Source organism: Ambystoma mexicanum, chromosome 5q, assembly GCF_040938575.1.
Source record: "Ambystoma mexicanum isolate Mex_15411 chromosome 5q, UKY_AmexF1_1, whole genome shotgun sequence".
NCBI lineage: Eukaryota > Metazoa > Chordata > Amphibia > Caudata > Ambystomatidae > Ambystoma > Ambystoma mexicanum.
The window spans coordinates 86554373-86572121 of record NC_090933.1 but is presented as its reverse complement, the minus strand read 5'-3'; the positions used below and the strand labels follow the sequence as shown (position 1 = coordinate 86572121).

General features: G+C 44.8%; 1 protein-coding gene across 8 annotated transcripts in view; it reads left to right on the top strand.

The window, feature by feature from the left end:
• The window catches only part of PTPN3 (protein tyrosine phosphatase non-receptor type 3), a 2254194-nt gene that overhangs the window by 1067000 nt on the left and 1169445 nt on the right, over window positions 1-17749 (top strand). For all 8 annotated transcript variants that reach the window (XM_069620560.1, XM_069620561.1, XM_069620557.1 and 5 more), the window contains one exon: window positions 11514-11686. In XM_069620560.1, coding sequence (XP_069476661.1) covers window positions 11514-11686 — 173 coding nt within the window. The remainder of the gene's footprint in view (window positions 1-11513; window positions 11687-17749) is intronic.

Sequence of the window (17749 nt, the reverse complement as noted above, 5' to 3'; positions counted from 1 at the left end):
GTCAATCCCAGGGTTGAAAAACCTTTCAGGGCGGCCCAGTCCGACCCTCTCTATATAAGAGGACATCTGAAGCCAGACTCCCTAGTTGTCACCAACACTCGTAAGAGGGCGGGAACACCCTTGTCATCGTCCGAAGCTCCTCCCGACAAAGAGAGCAAAAAACTATACGGTTTCGGCAGGAAAGTAGCCTCAACGTCTACCTATCAAGCAAGGATTGCTAATTCCACCACCCTGTTGGCCAGCTACAACTGCCATCAGTGGGAAGAAGTCGCGGCACTAGTAGCCTCTGCTACTTAAACTTTTCAAGGGCCAGTTAGCTCGGATTTCCACAGAGGGTAGAGCCGTGTCTGGTTGCATTTTGAAAGCAACCTTCGACGCCGCGGACAACGCAGGCAGGTTGATAGCGGAAGGCACTGTTCTCAAGAGACATGCGTGGTTACGGCAGTCTGGGTTTAAGGCAGAAACCCAGGCATCATTGTTGGACAAACCGGTGGAAACCGATCTGTTGTTTGGTAAGGCGGTCGAAGACGCACTGAAGAATGCCAAGGACGAACACGAAACACTCAAATCCCTTGGCCAGTTAACCAATAAACCCCCTAACCAGAGAGGGAATAATAATTTTCGTCGCCCACGTGGCCAAAATTCCCAGAGAGGATCTAACTATTCCCAGGGGCAGGGTACACAGTGGAACAACAACCAACAGTCTACCCAGGGTTACGGCAGGGGTAATAGGAGAGGTTGTGGTAAAGGCAGAGGCAGCCCCAGCAAAGGAGGCGGCACGCCTCCACCAAAGCAGTGACGCTCAGTTCAGGGTCCCTTCTCACGCAACCCCAGTAGGGGGATGCATTTCCAACTTCACCCAGGCTTGGGAAGGGATCACATCAGACAGATGGGTGCTGTCAACAGTATCCACAGGATATTGTATAGAGCTAGTGCAGCGTCCCCGGAACCATCTTCCACGTCAAAGAGTACACTCCTTAGAACATCAGAAGATTCTCCTCGGGGAGATCGCCATTCTGCTAGAAAAGGACGCGATAGAACTCGTCCCGGGGCACCAGCTAAACAAGGGTATTTATTCAACTTACTTCATTGTGCCAAAGAAAGATTTGACAATGCGCCCAGTATTGGACTTACGGCCTGCCTACAAGTATGTCAAGCCCCAAAAATTTCATATGACCACGCTACAAGAGGTAATCCCCCTCCTAAAAAAGGGGGATTACATGGCAACCTTGGATATGAAAGCTGCTTATTTTCATATTTCCATGTTCCCAGCGCACAGAAAGTACTTGCGCTTCAAGGTGGACAGTCGACACTACCAATTCAAGGTACTGCCCTTCGGGATAGCTTCAGCACCAAGGGTATTCACCAAGGTACTGGCGGTGGCGGCTGCACACCTACGCAGGGAGACAATCCCAGTGTACCCTTATCTGGACGACTGGCTCATAACGGGGGAAACCCCAGGAATTTGCAGGATAAACATTCAAAGGACTATCGACCTCCTCCACGAGTTAGGCTTGTCAATCAACGAGAAAAAGTCGAGCCTGGTGCCAAGCACCTCAAAACAATTCCTAGAAGCAATCCTAGATACCCAAGAGGGGTTGACCTTTCCTTCAGAAGAAAGAATTCGGAATATACTACTGCAAATTCCGCATTATCAGTCCGGTCAACAAATACGGGTACGCATAGCAATGCGTTTACTGGGCATGATGGCGTCATGTATTTACCTGGTCCCCCACGCGCGCCTGCGCATGCGTCCCATGCAGGAATTGCTGGCGAAACAGTGGTCTCAGGCAAGTGGTCAGTGGGAGGATCTAGTGGTCGTTTCGCCAACAGTAGTACAAAGCCTTCACTGGTGGACAAGAGAGAATCTCGCACAGGGGAAACCCTTTTACGATCCCGAAGTACAGGCAGTAGTCACTACAGATGCATGTCTGACGGGGTGGGGAGCTCACCATCTCCACCACACAGCTCAGGGTCTCTGGTCTCACTCAGTGGCCAAGAACCACATCAACCTGCTAGAGCTTCTGGCAGTATTCAGAGCGCTTCAGGCGTTCGAGCCCCACCTACTAAACCTGTCAGTGCAAATCCGGACGGACAGCACAACAGCCATGTTCTACCTGAACAAGCAAGGAGGGACTCACTCGCCAAATCTGTCCAAGCTTGCCCAGAAAATTTGGATATGGGCACTCAGACGGAACATCTTCCTGTCATCACAACATGTTCCAGGGGAGCTCAATTCCCTAGCGGATGCTCTGAGCAGAGACTCCCTCCCAGAGGAACACAAATGGGTTCTACACAGAGAGGTCGTAGAAGATATCTTCTCTCAGTGGGGTTTCCCCACTATAGACTTATTCGCCACAAGCGAAAACAGACAATGCCCATGATTTGCATCCAGGTTCCCCCAACCACACTCCCAGGGGAATGCCCTGTGGATGGACTGGTCAGGGATGTTTGCGTACGCTTTTCCATCAACTCCTCTCATCAGGAAAGTGGTGAACAAGATGAACAGGGAATCGATGACGCTCGTCCTAGTTGCTCCCATGTGGGCAAGACAACCATGGTTCCCACAGCTACGCAGGATGGCGGTGTGCGAGCCCATCAAACTTCCAGCCTGGTACAACCTTCTGTCCCAGCACCAAGGTCAAACAGTGCACCAGCAACCCAACTCAATGAACCTGGCAGCATGGCTCCTGAGGTCATAGAGTTTGGACATCTCAATTTGCCACAGAGGTGTATGGACATCCTAAAGGAATCTAGGAAACCAAACACAAGGCACTGTTACTTTGACAAGTGGAAGAGGTTCGTTATCTGGTGCCAGAATAGACAAATCAGCCCGGTTGATTGCACTCCTTCCACTATTGTTACATACATGCTCCACCTGCTAAATGCAGGATTGGTTTTTAACTCACTGAAAGTACACCTGGCAGCCCTGTCGGCTTACACCACTTCCCATAGCAAGGTTTTGTGATGGAAAGTACCAGTAGTTAAAGCCTTCATGGAAGGAGTAAAGAGACTTCACCTTCCTATTTCAAACCCACCACCAGGGTGGGACCTTAATGTGGTGCTAGCTAAGCTCATGGGCCCCCCTTTCGAACCCGTGCATAAAAGCAGTCTCAAACACCTGACTTATAAAACGGCCTTCTTAGTAGCTATTACTTCTATAAGAAGGGTCAGTGAAATTCAGGCTCTGTCAGTGCAGGATCCCTTCCTTACTGTCCATAAAGACAAACTGGTTTTACGCACACACCCTAGGTTCTCACCTAAATTCATATCAAAATTCCATGTAAACCAGTCCATCGAGCTTCCGGCTTTCTTCCAGGGCCCGCAAAGCTCGGCTGAGGTGAAACTACACACCCTAGATGTGCGTAGGGCGGTCCTCTACTACGTAAATAAAACCAGACGGCTAAGGAAAACAGATCAACTGTTTGTCTCCGTAGCTACAGGCAGAGAGGGGGATCACGTCTCTAAAGGTGCCATCTCGAAGTGGATTATTAACTGTATCCAGCTGTGTTACTCACTCTCTGAAAGAACTCTGCCTTTCATGCCAAGAGCCCACTCTACTAGAGGCATTGGGGCCACTCTGGCTTTCATTGCAAATGTACCCCTTGACACCATTTGCAAAGCAGCTACTTGGAGCTCTATTCACACTTTTACTCAGCATTACTGCATTGACACCCATTCCAAGGCAGATACACAAGTGGGACAAGCGGTTCTAAGACACTTATTTGCTCATGACCCTTCTCACATCCCACCTCCTTCTTCAGGTACTGCTCGCTAATCTATGCACAGCATGTGATCTAAGCAGATTCCACAAGCCTCAGAAGGCATACATTACTCACCGTAATCGTATTTCTGATGCTTGTATCTGCTTAGATTCACATGCGACCCACCCTTCCTCCCCTCTGAGAGAAGGCGCATGATTGCTTGTAGTCTTACCTTTCTGTCTATCTGCTTGGATTATCTGTACTCGCGCTACTCCTCATGTCAGAAAAAAATACAATCTGAGGATCCTAGACGCGTGAGGGATCTTGGGTACAGTGGACGTCACACTAGGGATAGTATTACTGGCACGCCCTGTGTCGACGCCCATTTTCGAGTTTCTAAAAACAAACTGTAATACTCCGCAGCTTCCACTAGATGTCGGCCTATGCACAGCATGTGAATCTAAGCAGATACAAGCATCAGAAATAAGATTACGGTGAGTAATGTATCCCATATATATATATATGTACTGACCCTGATGTCCTGTCCAGCGCAGGGCACATAGATGCTGTGGGCAGAGCCGTGCTGAGCCTCCTGCCAGCGGAAGGTTTTCTGGAGAACCGCTGGGATAGGGATATATCCCCGATGAGGAATCCGTGTGGAGGAACATCTATCAGAAAGAACATTACAGAGAGGTAAGTAATTTGTTATTTTCTCCTCTCGCTCGACATTGCACAGTAGGTGAAGGGATTTTCACCTAATATGCGAAGTGGGAGGGGTGTTGTGATGCTGGAAATGCATCTGAAGGACAGGGCCTCTGAATCCTTGTCCTTTTTCTGTTTTTACCGTGTGTTCTGTTATGTTTTCTGCCCCGGAGTCCATGTGGGACTCCTGGCAGTGCAGCTCTCTCTTTTGGTTTGGTGAACAGACCCATGGGATACCCTTATGGCACCCATGGGTAGGGGTGCAACCCTGTGCCCCTAGTGTATGTTTTTGGGCACCTGTGGGTGGCCCAAGAGCAGGGTATGGGCTGGTGGCAGCTCGTGCTGAAATTGACAGGTGCTCCGGGTGTCCTCCATTTTGGGATACCCAGGCCCTGCCATTGGGATCTGTTGATTCCTGATAGGAAACAAGATGGCCCCTGTGGCCTCTTGCTTTCTATTGCCTGTTATCTTGCTTTCCCAAAGTCCTGGGAAGCCCTGTCTCTGTCCCTTCCCCCTGACTGGCTGTTGGGTGGAAGTTCCATGTATGGTATTGTTGTGAAGGCCCAGCTAGACTGACTGGAGCCTTCCCAGTGACTGTATGTTGTGGGTACCTCCTGTGGGTGGGACCTGGGTGAATGGAGTGTGTGACCAATATACACTTCTTGTTGTGGTTGTCTGGTTTCTGGCATGAGAGACAAAGACTGAGACAACCCTGCCCGAAACTGGCCTGAATACAGTGTGTAGTGTTGAATGGCTGGGTACTTGTCCCAATCCACATTTCTTGTTGTGAGTGTCTGGAAGGGAGGAGTGTGGCCTGAATGCACTGTGTGCCTGATTGGCTGACTGACTGCATGAATGCCCTGCAGTATGATTGGCTGCTGAGTGTGTGCCAGCAGCGTGGATGAGAGAGAGGATAGTATATCTGGGGACCTCTCACCACTGGAAAAGTGTTCAGAAGGGACCTTTGGTTGAGAAGCGACCATTGTGCTCCTAAAGCAGCCAGGGAGCTGAGTCTCCACTCTACGAGTAACTGGAACTGCTGAGCCTCGACGTCCAGCTGGAAGAAGAAGACTTGCTGTGGCATTTGCTTCGACCGATCTGAAGGCTGACGAGATCGTCGAGGGCTGACCCGAGAGAGGACCTGGTAAGGCGCCCTCTTCCCGTGCTCCGAGGGACCATCGAGCACCGCTCCATCTTCGCCAAAGCGCCCTGGAAGACAGACCCTCCAAAGGCTGTCGACCCGAGACGGGACCGCTGAGGAGATCGAAGTGAAGCACCCGGACATCGACGCCGTCGAAGTCCATTGCCGTCGACCAGGGTTCGCAGGTTTGTGTAACCGCTGGAGGCCTGTCGAAGTTGTGTTGCCCAGCCGTGGGAACCACTTGACGCCGTGCCGCCGACGACCGGAGCCGTCCGCTCCTTTGCCTAAGAACATTCAATCGAAGGACTCTCTCGACCGCATCGTCGACCGCTTATCCTGCCGGAGAAAGTCGAGGCCGACCAACGCGCCGAGGAGAAACCTGCCGGTGGGTTTCCCGCCACCCGACGACCTCAAAGACTCGGACGACTCGACGCCCTTGCTGGGCTCCCGTCTCTACAATCTTTGCGGTCCAGAACTATTGTCATCGAGGTGCCCCGCACACCTCCGCCTTGCAGAACGCCGACGCCCCGACGCCGACGAGCACCGCTCGGACGAAGCTGCCGCCTCTTCGACATCGTTCTACCTCGTTTGTCGACGGACGTTCGACGCCCCGTGCCTCCCGCTTGAAAGGGAAGGCATTCAAGAAGGGCCGTCGATTCCCCGTCGCCGAACAGCGAGTCCCTCGACATTTGTCGACGCCTTCGAGGAGCTCGACTCCACCAGGTACATTGGGGGGGTAAAAACATTATAGGAGAGAATAAGACTTGCAGAGCAATATGTGGACTGGGCTTGTGCTATATCTTTCTTTACAGGTTGCCCAGGTGGGGGGGATCTCCACACAGAACTGTGCCCAGTGGTAGGGGCCAGTATCCTGCCTATTGCTCAACCATCTTATTTTCTCTCCTCTCTCTATTGCTGGTTTCACTCTATTGGTCTGTGTGGCATTGTACAGTATTGTTCATGCACTTCAATGAGATCTAGGGTGGTACCACTTTAGGATTGTAAATATTTGTCGTTGTAGATTTTGCCGGAGTACAAAGTGAGTTATCATGATGAATGTACATAACCTTAACTATTTATTATATAAAGACTGTGTTCTAACCAATACAGAGTGTGGATATTTCTTTGTGGGGGCTTGGGGATACACTGTACTTAAGAACCAGCCTGCATCACCTCCTGAGAAGCTAGGCCTTGATTGCTCGACCATTGCTACCGAATAGAGAATCTTGGCTGGGGTCTCCTGTGCCTCTCCTCCACCATATAGGGAGCGGAAGTACAGACACCCCCCACCGGTCGTTGAGGCCCGTCTCTCACAGGTGTTTATCCCTGTATTAGAAAATTATAAAAAACATTATTATATGTTGGGTGGTTGAACCCATATTCTGTGCTTTCCTAATTGCGAACCCGGTTTCCCTTACCAAAACCTTTAGAATAAGATTATAATCTTTTTATAGTGTGCCAGAGCCCGCAGGCATCGGAGCGCAAGATGCAACTCATTATAGCGTGCATGCAAATTTCATGCACATATTAGCAACCCTCATGTAATATTCTATACCAGTGTTCCGGCAATACCTATGAAGATCAGGACAGTGTACCATTCCCAACACACGCTTCATAGGTCAGCAATATCTACTGGTGCATTCACAATACAAAAACCCGCTGGGAACCAAATTCCTCATACTTTCAATGTGTCAAGCCAAAATTAGCAGAAACAACAATAGTCTTTAATTCATTTCCAAACATGTAAAGATTTATATTCATCATAGACAATTATTAATACATACACAACAAAACACACAAAATATGACAGACATTTCAAACAACTAGAAATGCTAATACTTGGCATGAAAGCTCAACATTTGTTCCGGATAACCTTAGTAGTGTGGGTGCGTATCAAATGCGCGGAATGGAATTGCCATAATAAATGACCTCGGAACCAAATAACCAGACAGACTCAAAGAATATGGCAAAGTAGTACTTTGTCAGCTCAAATAAAGTAGGGAAATCTGGTGACCATATGAAATGCAGCTCATGCACTCTCATCTATGTGGCAAACAGTGAAACCTGTCGAGTGAAAGGGATTGGTTAGGGTAACATATATACCTAATAGTATGTATAAGAGTTAATATCATTGTCTGCCCCTTATCTGGTAGGCGCGCCTTGGACTACCTTCAAATGTGTTTAATATTGATTATAGAAAAATAACAGCGAATTGGCTTCTGCAACATTGTATAGCATGCTGCTACACGGCCACTCGTGATTGGTTGGCATACTCGCCCAACCTTGGACATTCGGCTTGCAGCAAGCACGTGAACAGAATGAAACCCAGGTACAGAGAACAACCTCAGACCACTGCCCCTTGGGCCACTTGACCTACCATCTCTCATCAGTCAGACCATGTATCGGTAGACCACAAATCTGCTTAATCTAAGAGAAATATGCCCTTCAATCATAGCTTATCTTGGTTAACTCCCTTTGTGCTTTCCAGTTATGCATTGCTGTCAACCTTAGTCTCAGCAAAACAGATATTCTTAGTTTTTTACATGAAGCTGTTTTCTGCATAGTTTCTTATCTTCAGCCTGGGTTAGTCTCCGAGGTAGTTTAAACATGATCCGACGTCCATCTTTCCATCATAGCCGCTTTCTTCATGTTCTAGTTTCTACTGCAGCAAGCTTCTATTTATCTAATCTACCTTGTGTTTCTGCGTATATTCATTGACTACTCGTCTGGTTACCTATCTTCTTTGTATATATGGTTTCTTTGTCTCTGCATACATGTTTCTCTTGTTACTTCAGTTACATTTATCATTCTTTAATCATTTGCATATCGTTTCAGTACATCTTAGTATCTTCTCTTCGTGACGTCACTTTACTCTGGTCTGACTTAGTTTACAGCTCTTCTATGTCCAGTGGTGAATGCCGACATCCTTCCACCACATTAGTGCAAGGGTACATTCGATACGGTTGTCTAAGGGAATAACTCTTCTCGTATCTTCGGTGAAGTAGTGGGATGATACCTGGTGCCATGCACAGAGTATTCCTGCTTTGCTTCCAGTATGACAGAGGTGAGGAGGCGGGCACTAGAGATTGCATCTGCTCCTCTACAAGAGAGTCAATAATAAGGCAAGGTTTTAATAACTCCAATGGTGCCACCACTAGTTTCAATGACTAATCCCTGCTGTCATCTTCCTCAGGGCCAATCCACTACTCGCTGTACAGGAGGAGTACAAATAATTCATGACCTCCTCTCTATAAAGCTCCAGATCTCATAAATGCCTTTGATAATCTAAAATTTATAGCACAGGTTTTATTTTCCTTGACCCTTGTATGTTTTTATGGTCAAGCATCCCTGTTTAGCTGAAATACTTTCTCCAACACCTGTGTTTGTTTAGAATAAAAACCTTTGTGTTAAAAACTTTTGAAGCCTCACGTTGCTTTATGAGCCCTTGTTATGTGACAAAGGACTGAACAAGTAGAGCCTATTCTGTTGCATAGTGGGAAACATGATCCAAAACACCTCCGTAGCCTAAGAAAAGCTAAACAAGGAACAAAGTATGTGTTGTACACTAGGCAACACAGTTCAAATACCAAGCACAATGGTCTTCAAAGACTGAATACGTTCAGAAGTAGGTGCTGTATGCTGGGAAACATGGTCTAGAAATACTAGAAATACAGCAACAGTTTAAAAAGGGCTGAACAGAGATGGAAACCTTTGTGTTTCATGCTTGCAAATGTAGTTCAGATCTAGTGGCAGTCCAACATGGACTGGACAATTGAGGAATCATTTGCTCTGCTTCCTTGGAAGCATTCACCAATGCCTAACAAAAATCAGAGAAAGGTCTGACTCGGTGAAGAATCGTTTCAGTTGCACGCTGTGGAAGTGTACTTGAACATTCATTGATAGTATAAAAAAGACCGAACAAGTAAGCATTTGAGTTGTGCTCTATAAAGGGTGGAACAAAGTCCCAGCACCTGAAGGCCTGAATAAGTGAATAACCATTTGAGCTGGATGCGCACACAGTTATTCCAGAGACCTAGCAACAGAAGGTCAAAACAAATTAAATCCATTTGAGTTGCGTGCTGGAAAATATTGTTCGAAGACCCAGCAAGGTCTCAGAAAGACTAAAATAAATAAAGCGCCATTTGAGTGGTATTCTGAAATCTGTATATCACTTAGTGAAGTGCTGTGGAAGACTGAACAAATGTAGAATCATTTAAAATGCATATTGAAAAATGCAGTACAAAAGACGAGTGGAGGCCTTTTATAACAAGTAAAGAATCTTTTTAAATTGAACACTGGGATTTGGAGTCCAAAGCTGATGGGTCTAAAAACTACTGACCGAATAAAGAATCATTTGAATTGTGGTTTATGAGCGATAGTCAATAAAAAGCTAATAAAGAAACCTTTCAATTGCATTTTGGGAAATGTATTTGTAAAGGATAGTACCAGTTGTAGAAGCACTGAACCAAGAGTTCTGTAGATACCATGCTGCGAAATAGGATTCAAACACTTTGTGCAAAAAGAATAGAAAGTGCAAAATGTCAGTGTGACATGCTGAGTGCTCGGCTCCTAAAACTATTTATGGTAAAGATTCCAATTAAAGAGATTATAAAATGGGTCCTGTAACCCAGCAAGTAACTTTGAAAAGACTAGATGCTACAAGGTAAACCGAAAGATGATATCCCAGAGGACAAACCAACAGAGACTCTAGTAGAAACCAACCTGAAACTGACGGAAACGTGGCCAATCTCTTTGGATTCTGATATTTTTGAACTGTTGAGCTAAAGGAAACTTAAAACCTTTGTTGTGTGAAGAAATAAAAAAAGAAGAGTTATTTGTTAGAAAATGTAGTATCACCATTGTTTTAGTTGGGCAAGTATTGCTCCTATTTAGAGGGAATTGTTGAAATAATGTTTTAGAAGTAGCATGTCCAGCTCGTATTAGTGTAACTGTTGTTCGGCCTCAACAGCTAATCTGATAAGAACAGAAATGTACACAGATGCTTCTAATTTCCATGTTGTACGTTTTTCTTTGACCATTTTACACACCAAAATGTATTTATGCAAATGGTAAAAGTATTCTAAATATAGCAGAATTTCAAAATGCGTCTTTTCAGGATCGGTAATGATAGCATTCGTAAAACCTACAAAGGCCAATAGGTGAAGCATAAATATAAGCCCTTAATTATTTACACCACAAATAAACAATCACTACTGTAACCAGTGTGGAAGCCATAACATGTCAAAGCCCAAATTTAGCAAGGACCTAGAGACCTCAGCACTGTTTAACATGCATACATATCAACAAGTCCCATTCCATTCGAGTGATGCTAGACTGAACCTTGTTTAATTTGTGCTACGTGAGATGTAGTCCTCCTGAATTTATAATGGACAAACATCTGCTGAATGGTATAAGGGGGGGTTGGAGACTGGGGAGAATTGTTGTCACCGCGATAACATACAGTTGTCCATGGTAGCCAACTGTGCATATGCTTGGAGCAAACTGTATGGCATACAGTAAAAAATGTGACAAAACGTTCAACATTTGATTGAGCCATATTGTTGGGTAATCCACCAGCTACGATAACATAAGAATAGATGGAAATTGCCTGAAGGATTGGTCTAACAATTCAGTTGTTCTGGATGTTTGCCCATAACTCAGAATAAGGGTGTCTGGGTACATCAATGAACAATGTTCAGTGTACAAGTGACGAACTCTACACCATATTGTTGCTAAAAAAAAGTAGTTATGAAGTCAGTTAAATGGAAATGCAAAATTATTTTTATTGTTAAATGGACGAGTTTTATAAAAGCTCAGTAAAAATAACAATGAATCAACATTGAGCAGCAAAACTAATTTGTTATGCTTTGTAGTGGTAGGTGATGCTAGCAATATCATATTTAATGAATTCTTGCTAATTGTGCCTACCTTTCTTGATATTTTACATGAATCGTTGTTTATTTCAGTGTGAATCCAGAGAACACATTGTTGCTTTCAATATGCTGAATTACAGAGCTTGCAAAAACCTGTGGAAATCCTGTGTGGATCATCATACATTTTTTCAAGCAATGAAATCACTACCTCATGAAAAAAAGCTAATGTCCAATTATTGGACTGTGAGTGCTCGGAGCCAAACCAAGTGAGTGCATACTTTGAGTGCTGTTGTTTGTGTATGCAAACATGTTTTTGGTGAGTTGTTAATGCTACAGTAATGTTGAAATGTGTCCTTGTTGTCCGATGCCCACTCCAACGAAGCTCTCTTTAAAAAATAGCTTTAACCTTTTGCTCTTTCGGAATAGGCATCATCTGAGTGAGTTGAACAGAATACTAAATTTGAAGGCCATATAATGGGCACCTATGTTGGGCATCATCTGAGTCAATTGAACAGAATACTAAATTTGAAGGCCACGTATGGGCACCTATGTTGGGAGAACACAACAAAATCTTATGTCTTTTTCAGGCATGTACAATGGAGGATCAATTGAGGGTATCTTTATTGAATCTTTCATGAAACCTGCCTCTGGGTATTTTCATGTTAGCTGCTTGTGTTACTGGAGTTAGGTTTTAGAAAATGGGTATCATGCTTGTACTCAGAATATAAGATTGCATTTTTAAGGCATTTTATTATTTTGAGACCACTAGTTTAGACTTCTGTGACTCCCATGTAGCTGTAGAACACTGGCACCCAGTTGCTGCAGCATTGGGAATGGCATGTTATTGGAGTAGCTCCCGATATAGGCACATTTTGTTAGCACAGGACAAGACCTACATATCTGTCTTGAATTTGGGAGTACATTGAAGTTGGATCCCGATGTGGGTGTCTTCCCAAGCATGCCAGTCTGCTGCAGTTCTGATTCAGACTGTACTAGCATTATAAATCTGTATTATGGGATGCGGGTGGCGGGGAGGGGGGTCCAGAATCGATCCAAACAAATATGTACCCTTTTGTGGTTGGCACAAGTGTTGCAGACCCTACCAGCTGTTGTGAATACAGAGACCTATCAAGAGGTTGCATTAATGGTCAGTTAGCAGTAGGCACTGCAGACATAAATAGTGGTGTATTGAGTCTCCCTATCACCCTCCAACCCCACGTCCTAATGATTCTAGTGAGGACTCAGAAAACAGGAGTATTTCAAAGTGAGGTTTACAAATTGAGTACAAGTTTGTCAATGGGGTTAAGGAAGCATTGGTACTGATAACTAGTTTGATCCCCCAGAGTCTACAACAAAGTGTGTAACTGAATACGATATCAGTAAGGGTTACCTGGTGTGGACTTAATCACTTAATGTAAGCAACATCATTTATTGCGTTTATAGGCATCATCTCTTGCCACGATCACATCAGGTAAACAGTTTTTCAAACCAGTTGAGGATAATATAGTTACGACAGTAGGGACAGATCTAGACACACTGAAGCATGTACTCTTTTGAAGTGTTACACGAAACTGAGAAGAATGTCCCAATTCCTTACCAGTAATTTTGGTTCCACAAAGTCGGAGACTTCCTCGTCACAGCCCCACATTTCAGTAAGGACTGTGATGTAGATGGACACTGGGGTAATGTGCATTTATCCAATGTAGACCAATTTTTCCGTTGCTCTGATTGATTGGTCGTAGGTGCTCTTTTCATTAGAAAGAAATGTACTAGAATCAAGTGTTCAGAGATATCTGTAGGGAGCAGAATTCCCTGCAGATCGCGTACCCCTAACTAGGGCATGGTTTATTTATATCCCTCTACGGGCAGTGGTGTCAGCCTGGTCTGGAGGGGATGCCGACCGGTCTTACCCTATGTGTGAGGAACTTGATATTTTTCTGTCCTGCCTATTTGAGGGCTATAGGTTTGTTCTGATGAACCTTATTGCACAAACTAGGTTTTGTACAATATCGGCCTGCCCTAATATAACACGTGTGGGCTGGTCCTTGCTCTCATATCTGAAATCTGCACTTGATCTGCGAAAACGAATGCTAAGTAGAGCTTTATGACATCATATTTTGCACAACTATCATTGATCTGGGCCTTGAGTTTCTTAGCGGCTACTTTAGTGATATTTTATGCTGTATTTTACTGTGTTAAAACTGAAATGTATTTTTGTATTTTGCACTGTTTTTATGGAATGTTCTGTGCATATCCGAAATAAACATAATGATAATGGTAAATGATTTAAACCTTTTTATATTCTAACTCTTATGGGACCAGTAAACAAGAACAACTTTTTTCCATTCTAGTGTTATCCATATCCACCAGCAAAAAACAATAGCGATGCATCAGCTTTGCCAATCACCCAGCAATGTTCTCGACTCTTGGATTCCACCAACATACTGTTTCAATTCCTCCAACAAATATGACTTGTTGGGGCATCACATCCTCTTAGTCTTCTGATGTGGACACCACCACTCTCTCCACGTCACTTTTTTGCCACTATAGATGGTCATGTAAGCAAATTGAAAATTGAATATGCTTTATGTATGCCATCACCATATGTGATGCCAAACATTGCTGTTGCCTTTTACTATCAAGCAGAAGTTAGGCAATATGGGCCAAATGGCACTTTCACAGGTACATTGGTGTAACATGCGTGGATGGAAACTGCACATCGGTTGTCATTTCTTTTCCTTATTGTTTTCTGTTATTAAATCTGACTCTGCCGTATTGCAACTTCTTCTGCAAGTATTCCTCCGTTCTTCCAGAAACATGTTCTTTGCATGTTGTCGAGCAGTGTCTTAGGAATAGTTTGGCCTCTTAAGGACCTTTTAATGGTGGCCAAATAGTACTGAAAGTTTATTGGCACAAAGCATTGATTTCACCACCTGAAGTTGAATTCTCTCCCACCCATTCCTCCTGCTGATCTCTAAATTCCTGTGCAATGCTGATCTATGTGCTGGCTCTCCCCTGACCTTCGCCACATTTCCATCTCCTACATTCTAGACTCTGACTACTCTACCATCATCCTCTGCCTCCATCTCCCTCTTTAGTCACAGTAATTCTGAAGAAGTACTGCTTCTACTGATGAAGGCTAATACCTATTGTGCCCCATCATACCCTCTTGCTCCTCAGCTAGTCAACTTCTCACCTTGCTGAACTCCTCAACTTATCCTTTGACTCTGCTTGCTTTCCTTCTGTTTTCAAACAGCCATGTCACCCTTCTCCAAAAAAAGCAAGGGGCTGACCCAAACCTGCCGGAGAACTTTCACTCTCTTTCCTTTTGCACTACTCTAAAGTGCTAGAAAGTGTTGTGTTCAACAGTCTTACACATTTCTTAGCCATCCACAGCTTTTGAGAACCCTACCAGCATGTTTCCGCTCCTGTCACTGCACGTAAACTGCTTTTGTGAATATCTCCAACTTCATTACCTCTATTAAAGGCATAGTGCGCTCAAAAATGTTATGGGCTTAAAAGAGGGCCAATAATTTTAAAAAAAACATCTTTTTAATTAAAATTCCTATCTAAAATGTTTCACAAATAATGTTTAAACACTTTTAAAATCAAGCACTAGGAGGCGTCCATTTTGTGAAATGGACGAGCCTCCTGTGCTTGAGTTAATTTCTGCCCTTGCGGCACTAATGAAACAAAAGCCACCTGCTGGTAACTTTTATTACAGCGACGGCTTTTGCTTCATTAGTGAGACGCAGAGAGCAGAGAATGCAGGCTGCTGCCTGGTAAGTGCTTGTTGTTTCACAAGGCTCTGTCTTCTCCTTGTTAAACTTTACACCTCTGCTCTTGGGGCACTATGCTCCTCCTTTGGGTCCTTGTACCAACTCATCGCCGACGACACCCAAATCATATTTTTTCCTGAACTCTCCCATGATCTCTATTAATATTTCAAATTGTCTCTCTACCAAATATCGGATGGGTTTAGTCTCTGTGATGTTAATCTCTTCCAAAACAGAGGTGCTCTTCTTCCCTGCCAAATACTCTCATCTCTTCCCCTGCCCATCATTTTCACACCTGACACTCTGCCTAATCCTGAGTTAAACCTCAGCATCATCTGACTCTTCTCACACCTTCCCTACTTTCATCTCCATAACTGCAAAGGCAACTCAACCTCCTAAATATAAGGAAAATCGTCCACCACCTTCCTTTCAACATTGCCAAGCATCTCTGAACCACTCTTGTCTTCTCAAACATGGACTAATATGCCAGAATCCTCTTTGGCCTCAACAACTATGCTTTCGGGCCTCTCAGCAAAATCATTAACTTTGCTACCAGAATTCTCACTCCACACCTACTTCCTCTTACCATCACCAGACCGGATGGCTGACGATGCAAAACAGGGCCATATTTACATTTCTTCTCCTAGTTCACACATCGAGCCATAGTTAACTGTATCTATCCTCCACTATCCAACTCTAGAAGCCTTCTCGTAATCTCCGGTGAGCCTCAACTGCCCCTCTGGCGCCTTGGGTTCATCTCACTTCCGCTCTTTCTCTGTTCTTGCTCCACTTGCATGGAATTCTCTTACCCCACTGGACATCTGAGAAAACAGCCCACATCAATTTATTCAAAAACAAATTAGCCACCTAGCTCCTGGCCGAGTTATCCTCTTAATCTACCTCTCATCTGCCTTTGCGCCAAATATTTTCCCTGTATTTTAGCCTACCTCTGTCCCTCAAATTCTCTGCCTCTACTCTACCACTTCTTCTATCATGGTCACATCCCCAACATAGCTGGCCGTACCACATACCCGCACTTAAAAAATGTCTTATGTTGCTTGTCCTCAATCTATGTAAGTCCACCCATGTATTGTCCCTGGTGATTGTTCCATTTACTCCCCACCACGACATGGTCAGAATTTCACTCTAACTCACCCCATTGCAAGTAGCTCGCTGCTTCCCATCAAATCTAACATCATAATTTATTGTAAATTTGTTTGTGTTTAAAAGAGCATTGTTCTTCCTTGTATATAACTAACAAATATATAAGTAGCCCTTCCCACTCTGCCTATTCCTACCTTCTTTATATCAACCGTCAAGTATGCTCAGGTTTCACATCTATTAATGTGGTGTTAACACCCATTATTGACTCACCAGCCTGAACCAAAGTTCACCCAAATGAAGTAAGGGCTGTGGGTCCTTAATGACCAAGACCACCCGTGAGCACGGTTAATAACGCCATTAGTACCTTGGTCTGGCACCCAGAATGCTGATGCTGCATTCTCCCCAAAAAAGCTCCCTTTCATGAAGGTATGCATGAATGTTATCCCAATTCAAGACGGCCTCCATAGATGTGTCAGCGACTCGAGAGTGAGCTCCTTGTCTCAGTCTATGGTAGCTGGGTGTGATGGGAAATGCAGAAGAAGGCAAGCATGAGATAGAGAGGGACTGTCCAAGGTGTAGGTATGGGAAAGACGTGAGGGATTTGCAGCAGGTGAGTGGGTGGGGAGTGGAGGAGATTGGGCAGTGAGGAACAATAGGGCCCATAGCGCAGGGGAGTCCTCTATAAGCCTGTTATTCGTTTATTGTGCTTATGGTTGCTGCCTTAATCACTTGATTCATTTCTCTAAAATGTTAAATCCTGTCAAATGTGGATCTCTGAAATCTACCTGGGGCAGTTGCGATCCAAGTGCTTGGTGTGCCTGCTTTCTATAACCAAATCTTGACAACTTTGCCTGAGGGAGCTTTTCATTTTTCCACATTGCTCCATGAGGTTCTCTTAGCTACACTCTGGAACCTGCAGATTTGTTTGTTACTCTGGCAAACCCTACTTCTCCAGCATGGGGTCTGGTATGGATTCACATGCTCATGAATATTCCCTGTCGTCAGGCCGTGAATCCTCGGTAAAGAAAAAATCAGTATCGATTTCGTTTCTGATCTGTCTTTCTCAGTAGTGACCAATCACTGGTCTCTGGGTAATACTGCCCCCAGCCAATGACTGTCCTCTCCCTAAGCCCCGCCTCTGGCAGCCATCCTCAGATTTTTACTGCACGCTTAAGTGTTGGGAATCCTCGTGTTTAGTTCGCAAGCTTTTGCTGCGTGTTCACGCTTTTTTCAAAGAGAATTTCTCATTTTTTGGTCAAATAGAGCCTCAAGCTCCTACGTCTCTACATCCGATTAAACGGGACCCGTGTCAGATTTTTCTATGCCCCACAAGAGTGAAGATTTCATCGAGTTACGCTTCTTGGAGGAGTCCAGGAGTTTCTGCGGCCTACCCGAACATGGCCCAGGAGAAAGGAAGCTCGACGCCGGAAAGCTGTTCAGGGTTTGCCC